The 6,861-nt window shown below is 43.5% G+C and overlaps 1 protein-coding gene across 1 annotated transcript in view; it reads left to right on the top strand.

Moving 5' to 3' along the window:
• The window catches only part of LOC102813881 (choline-phosphate cytidylyltransferase B-like), a 146,635-nt gene extending 140,504 nt beyond the window's left edge, over nucleotides 1-6,131 (top strand). Inside the window, exon 8 of the mRNA XM_006835563.1 lies at nucleotides 5,907-6,131. Coding sequence (XP_006835626.1) covers nucleotides 5,907-6,131 — 225 coding nt within the window. The remainder of the gene's footprint in view (nucleotides 1-5,906) is intronic.
• Nucleotides 6,132-6,861: the final 730 nt, after the last annotated feature.

Raw genomic sequence — 6,861 nt, forward strand, 5'->3', positions numbered from 1 at the left:
TAAAAAAATAAAGTGTTTTCAGTGCAAACTTACTCAGCAAATTAGGTTCACATTGAAGAATTTCCATACAAATTGTTCACTGACATTAGTTACATTTTTCACAGGTGTCAATATGCTCATTATTTCTGTTCTGGTTGTTCTGTTTCCTTTAATCTAGTTTCCCTGCTTCAACCCCTTTACTTTCTCATCTTTTCCTTTAAAGTAGATGTTGACCACTTGGTCTTATAGAGATAATTTTTTAAAGGAGCACAGTACTCATAGGTACTGTTTATTTCTTGAGCCAGTCTGTTAATTTAGTGGAATGGTGACTTTTGGGAGTAGTTTCAGCTCGAAGTTACAAAGGTATCTCAGAGTGATAATCTTGGAGATTCTAGTGTCCACCAGTCCAGTAAGTCTATACTTCTTCAGAATTTGAGTTTTGCCTTACAATTTTTTCTTATTCTATCAGGGTCCATCTATTGTGTCCTTTATCAGAATGGTCAGCCGGGCACCATCTAGTTCTTCTGGTCTTAGGGTAGACGAGGCTGTGGTTTGTGTAGGCTATTAGGCCTGTAGACTAGATTCTTCTTTGGGTCTTTGGTTTCCTTCTTTCTGTCTTGCTCCAGATGAGTAGAGATCAATATTTGTATCTTAGATAGTAAGCTTTTAAGACCCCAGATACTATTCACAGAACTAGGATGTAGGACATAAATTTTCTGAACCATGTTATGCAAATTGATCAAATTGCCTAATAAGACTATGATCCTAACACTTCAAACCCAGTAAGTCAATCCCTGAGGTATTTGGTTATGTTTAAGAAGTATCTGTAAGGAGCTCTGGTAGCATAGTGGTTACAAATTGGGCTGCGAACCGCAAGGTCGGCAGTTCGAAACTACCAGCTGTTCTGTGAGAGAAAGATGAGGCTTTCTGCTCCTGTAAAGATTTACAGCCTCGGAAACACTGTACAGGGTCACAATGAGTCAGAACCAACTCCACGGCACATAACCAATCAACCAGAGAAGTATCTGTAACTGTACCTCCTATATGCTTTCATATATATATAAATATATGAGGGGCTTCAAAAAGTCCATTGAGAATGGAATGAAAAGCAAATGGAATTTTTCCATGAGCTTTTTGAAGCCTACTCATATATGCAGCAGACACATACATGTATATGCGTATGCCTATAGATACACTGGAGTCCTGGTGTGGAACTGTGGGAAAAGCACTGGACTGCTAACCATAAGATCAGTAGTTCAAACCCACCAGTCGCTCCTCAGAAACTTTGTACAGGGTCACTATGAATCAGAACCCACTCAATGGCACTTAACAACAACAACAACATAGATACACCTATACATGCACACATATACCTATCTATACATACCTAACTATGTAAGTACACATCATGTTGGGTTGTTGTTGCTAAATTGTATCTTTTGTGACATTTACTGAAAACCTCCATTATCCTTATGTACATGTTAGTGACCTCTTTGCCTTGGTCAGGTTGTGCATACTTCACTCACATCTGGTGTTACTTTCCCATCAATGAAAGTAGCACGTTTCTACTATCTAGAGAGTGGTCTCCCTTTCCCAACCCTGGTAACCACTGATGAATGTTGGTTTCTGTGTGTATATTTATTCTTGTTTTTTTTTATAAAAATGAAGTCATATAGTATTTGTCCTCTTGTGATGGACTTATTTCACTCATCATAATGTCCTATAAATTTATCCACGTTATCCATATTTTGAGACTTCATCATTATTCTTTTATGGCTGCCTAATCTATACTATTGCATATATGTACCACATTTAGTTTATCCATTCATCCATTGGTGGATACTTAGATTGTTTCCATCTGTTTTATCTTTTTAATTTTTTGTGGGGGATGGTGTACATAATAATTTTTTTTTCTTAAAGGTTTTATTGTGAATTATGTGATAGTTTACATGGGAGAACATTAGTTTTACATTCATTCTATCGTATATCATCTCATTGCCATGGTTACAATCCCCTCCATGCAATCCTTCCCCTGTACCCCCCAGGTCTTCAGCACATAGTCACTCTCCCTATCTGGATCTAAAGTCTCCAGCTGCTCCATTGCTCCACGTCATCATCTCTGGCTCCATTTCAGGCATCACTGCTTCTCTGGGTAGGGTCCCGCTCTCTGCTCTTCTCCCTTGATGGTCCTAGGGACCTCAGCTCCTAGACTGAAAAGTTAATCACTCCCCTCCTTGCTATAAAACGTCTACCTTTACATTTCCAACCCTCACAATCAGTCCTGATAATAATTATTCACTATTGTATCACAAGAGACCCATCTGCATTTCATTGCATCAGCCCCACCTAGACAGATTGGATACTACTCACTGGAGATACTACCTTCCTCCAGGCCCTCTGGATCTAGGTTCCCCCTTGAAAGCCTGTAAGCCAGTCACTTCTTGCCTTTGTAGCCCCCCGCCCCCCATTTTGGGTAGCCAATGTCCAAGTTGCCCATCCCTGTCTACTCTGTGTGTGGAGGGGGTGGGAATGATTCTTGCTGTAAGGACTTGTTCCCTCTTTTGAGCTACTGCTTCCATAGGTGTAGGTCAAGTTTATCAAATTGTATGAGAATACTTTTTTTTTTTTCTCTTCTTTTTACTTCTGGTTGAGCTCTGATCATCCAGTCACTGAAGCCAAGATAAGTGGGTATTATCTGCAAGTGTGGGTGTTCTTGTGCATATACCCTCTCTTCTTATCAGCTGGATGCTTCACTCTCCACTCTAGTCCTCTGCTAACCACTGACTATGTCACTGACTCTGGGTCCAAGAGTCCCCAGGTCTTGCCACACTGCTGGCTAACCAGGTCTTCACCCGGGTTCACAGAAGTCTATTGAACGTTGTAGGGCTTAGTTCACCGCTTCATTGCTGTTTTTCCGTCACTTCCCCTTATCAGTGTGGATCGTGGTCACCAATCACAGCGTGTATTCCCATTGAGTCTTAGTCTTGGAAGGGGGTTTGCACTGAGGGGACCCGACCACTTGCCTTGATGTTTCCTGGGCAAGCATGTTGCTTGTTCTTATAGTAACAGTCGGTCTGCCTATGTTGTTTTATATTTTTTCTGTAGGTCTTTCTTTCAAGGAGTATCTTCTGTTCTTCTAGCCACTCCAGTTTGGTCTGCTTGTCCTTTCAAGTGGGAATTTCCCATCTCTGGAGATCTGGATATGGTTCAGGCTTCCACCTATAGTCTTATGTATTGCAGAGGCTCCACAGGAAGCCTCCTTCACTGGGCACGTTGTAGCCCCATTTTAGGTATTCCAATCAGTTATAGGCAGAAGACGGACTTACAAGCTTTCTATGGTGATGCTTTTCGCTATTCCTTTCTCTCCCCCTCCAGTGTCTGTTTTACAATTATCTTTTTAATTTTTAAGCTCTGTTTATATACTAAGGTCCATAATTTGTAGTTAAATTTTGTAAAACTTTCTCCCCTATGCTTTCATTTGCTTTTTATTGTATTTTATGGTGTGTGGTTTTTGTTTTGTTTTTTTGTTGAGATACTGGAGTTTTAAATTTTTATCTAGTCGAACATCAATCTTTTGCTTAGTGGTTTCCTTCTCTGTATTTATGCTCACATCCAAAGATAACTCTAAAACCGAAATCTGGTTATACTCTTCCTTGATTAAAAATCCTCCCCCTGCCCCCCGCACCTGGTTCTCTAGTCCCAGTCTACTGTCACCCCATAGGCTCCCAAGGTTCAGGCCATGCCTAGCCGCTTGCACTTAGGACTTGGTACTCGGATCTGCCTCCTTGGAAAAGCCAGTCTTCCACTGGCTCCCACCCCCTACTGAAGACCCAGCTCAGACATCACCAACTCCTTAACCCTCTTCTTCTTCCCCTTCCTCCTGCAGAGAATCTGATACTCAGAGGCTGTCAGTATTGGTTTGTAAAATGAATAACTCAAATAACCAGTCAAATCCAAAATGGCTAGTAGGAGAATTGGCCCTTAGGACCAGTTTAGGATCAGAAGATTGGACCAAGTTGCTGGGGACTGAGGTATAGTGCTCTAAAGTGGTGGAGTAGAGCACCTACAGGCTGAGCAGCTGGCAAAGGGCAGAAGGCCTTGTCAACATGGAAGTCCTGAAGGTTGGGGACTCAGGACCTGGATGGGTTTTCCTAGAAGGTGAAGGACAGCATCAGGGAAGGGCTCAGTAGTGATAGACTGGACAACAGTCACCAGAGGTCCCAAACTGGAAACCTAGTCTTACCACCAGAACCTCCTCCTGCTCCCACCCCTGGCAGTCTTCCCCACACTAGTAAATGGCATTGCTGGCTTTCTAGTTTCCCAGGGCAGAACTGGACTCACTTAACTTTTCCTCCTAGATTGACTTGATTTCTGTTCCTCCCATACCCCACATCCCATCTGTCAGCAAGTCTTGTTGGCTACACGATATCGTTTGCATGACATTATGGAAAAGGCAAAAGTTGTAGGGACAGAAATCAGATCTGTTGCTAGAGTTTGGGGAGATCAATGACTACAAAGGACCCTGATGGAACTCTCCTATGCCTTGAGTGTGGTGATGGGTACACAACTGTATGTGTTTGTCAAACCTCACCAAACTGTCCACTAAAACAGGCAAACTGTATTATAATTCACACCTTAATGAAAATAGGGGAAGAAATACACCCAGAAGGCAACCTTTTCACACCATCTTTACTGCCATCACCCTCACTCAAGCTGCCATCCTGATCTAGTCTTCTGATTGCCAGGGGCTCTTGACGGCTTTCCATGTTCCTGCCCTTGCTTCACTGTAGCCTGTTTCCAGCGCAGTACCCACAGTGGTTCTTTGATTTAAAAAAAAATCAGATTGTGTTATTCCTTTGCTCAGAATTCTCCAGAGAGTTTGCTTTTCCATGTAAGAATTTTCCAGAATTCTTACATGGCCACCAAGATGCTATGTGAAACAACCCTCCATTATTTCTCGGACCTAATGCCTCTCACCTTTCCTGTCCTACCCCCCAGTCCACTTCATTGTAGCCACAACGCCCTCCATACTCTTCCCTGCGCACAGCATGCTTGTTCTCCTCAAAGGAAAAGGCAAAGTTCTCACAATAGCCACCAAGACCTACATGACACCGTTCCCTCTCTGGTGACTTCCTAACACTCTCTCGCTACCCAACTATTCTACTCCAGCCACAACAACTACTTTCATCTTCCTTGGATGTGCACTTCATGTTTCCTGCTTGGGGTTTTCTGTCTAGAAGTCTCTTCCTCCAGATTCCCATTCATCTAGTTCCCTTATTTCTTTCAGCTCTTCTCAAAAATAGCATCTTCTCACTGAGGCCTTCCCCAAGCACCCTCTTGCTAATTGTAGTTCACCTGCCACCCGCCTCCATGATTCCACTCACTTTCCTCTCGCCTTGTTTTATTTTCCTCACATCTCCACCCGCCCTACCACATATTTTATTGATTTAGTTTATTATATGATTCCTCCTCATATCCATGAGAACAAGGGTTTGGTGGCTTGAGTCTACTCAGAGATGCCCTGGAAGAAATGAAGCACAGTTCTCCTTTGATACATGAGGGATCATCATGAGTCAGAAGCAACTGATGGCAACTGGTAACTTTCTAGTACCTGGTGTGGTATTATTTGCCTGGAGAATAATAGATACTCAGTTAAATTTTGTAGATGGAAAAAATGAAGAGAAGAAAGAAAGGGCCCGAATACAGCAGTGATGGCGATCTTATGTATCAACATCCCATTGCCCCTGAATCTCACTTAATTTCTCACCATAGATGGTCTTAGAAGATGTGAAATGTCATATAGGTCTATGTTTGTGGGCATAAGTGTGCATGTGCATACTCCTAGAACTGCTTTGGGGTATTATCGCTCTTTCCTGTTACCTCAGACTGCTAAGTTAACAGACACCTTCTCTCAAATGTCTTTCTAGAAGCAGATGTTCCAGGAGAGAAGCAGCCGGATGCTGCAGGCCTTATCCCCGAAGCAGAGCCCTATGAACAGCCCAACCAGGAGCCCAACCAGGAGCCGCTCTCCTTCTCGCTCCCCATCACCCACCTTCCCGTGGCTCCCGAACAAAACCTCACCACCCTCCTCACCCAAAGCAGCCTCAGCCTCCATCAGCAGCATGAGTGAAGGGGATGAGGACGAGAAGTAAAAGCTGCTGGCAGATGACAACAATCACACCACACAGGGTGGGGAGGAGGGTGGTGTTATGCAGAATGCCTTGGAAGGTAATAGTCACAAAAGCTGCAGCTCAGCAGGGAGACCCTGACCTCTCCGGTAAGGTCAGGTCTTGGGAACAGCTCTCCTTTAGACGCCACACAACCTAAGACTTGGGCTCAGCTTAGGGTTCTAGCTGGACAACCTACACAAATCTTAGCATCATCTCAAATCACTCTACTTTAGCCTTGTTAAGAAAAGAAGCAGAGTACCCCAGGAGGCTATGCACTGAAGACCAGGGTGTTCTCTGCTTTGATCCTTACCCTCCACACCGAGTAAACCAGCAGTGGAAGCAGCTGCTCCCTCCATCTGCTACTCTGGCTACATAAGGCCACTGCACGTTGCCTCCCACCACCCCAGCTCTGCCAGAATAAAGTTGCTCCTAATCCAGGTGGCAAAGTGCTTCTGAAACACTCAAGTTAAAGACAAATTCCAGTCTTCTCAGTTCAGCCACTGAGACCTGATGTCACAATGCATCAACTCTTTACAATTCCAAACCTCTTGCTTCTAGACAAGTTTGCTTTAGACCAGTGTGAAGCTTAACTTCTTATTTACAAGACAGTTTTGTCAAGGAGGATTCCACATAAGGCCTAATGTGCTCTTGGTGGTACTTTTTCATCATGGGGTTGACTTCACTGTTTCCCAGAAATTAATCTGTGGGAAAT

The sequence above is a fragment of the Chrysochloris asiatica genome, unplaced genomic scaffold, assembly GCF_000296735.1.
Source record: "Chrysochloris asiatica unplaced genomic scaffold, ChrAsi1.0 scaffold00018, whole genome shotgun sequence".
NCBI classification, from domain to species: Eukaryota; Metazoa; Chordata; class Mammalia; order Afrosoricida; family Chrysochloridae; genus Chrysochloris; species Chrysochloris asiatica.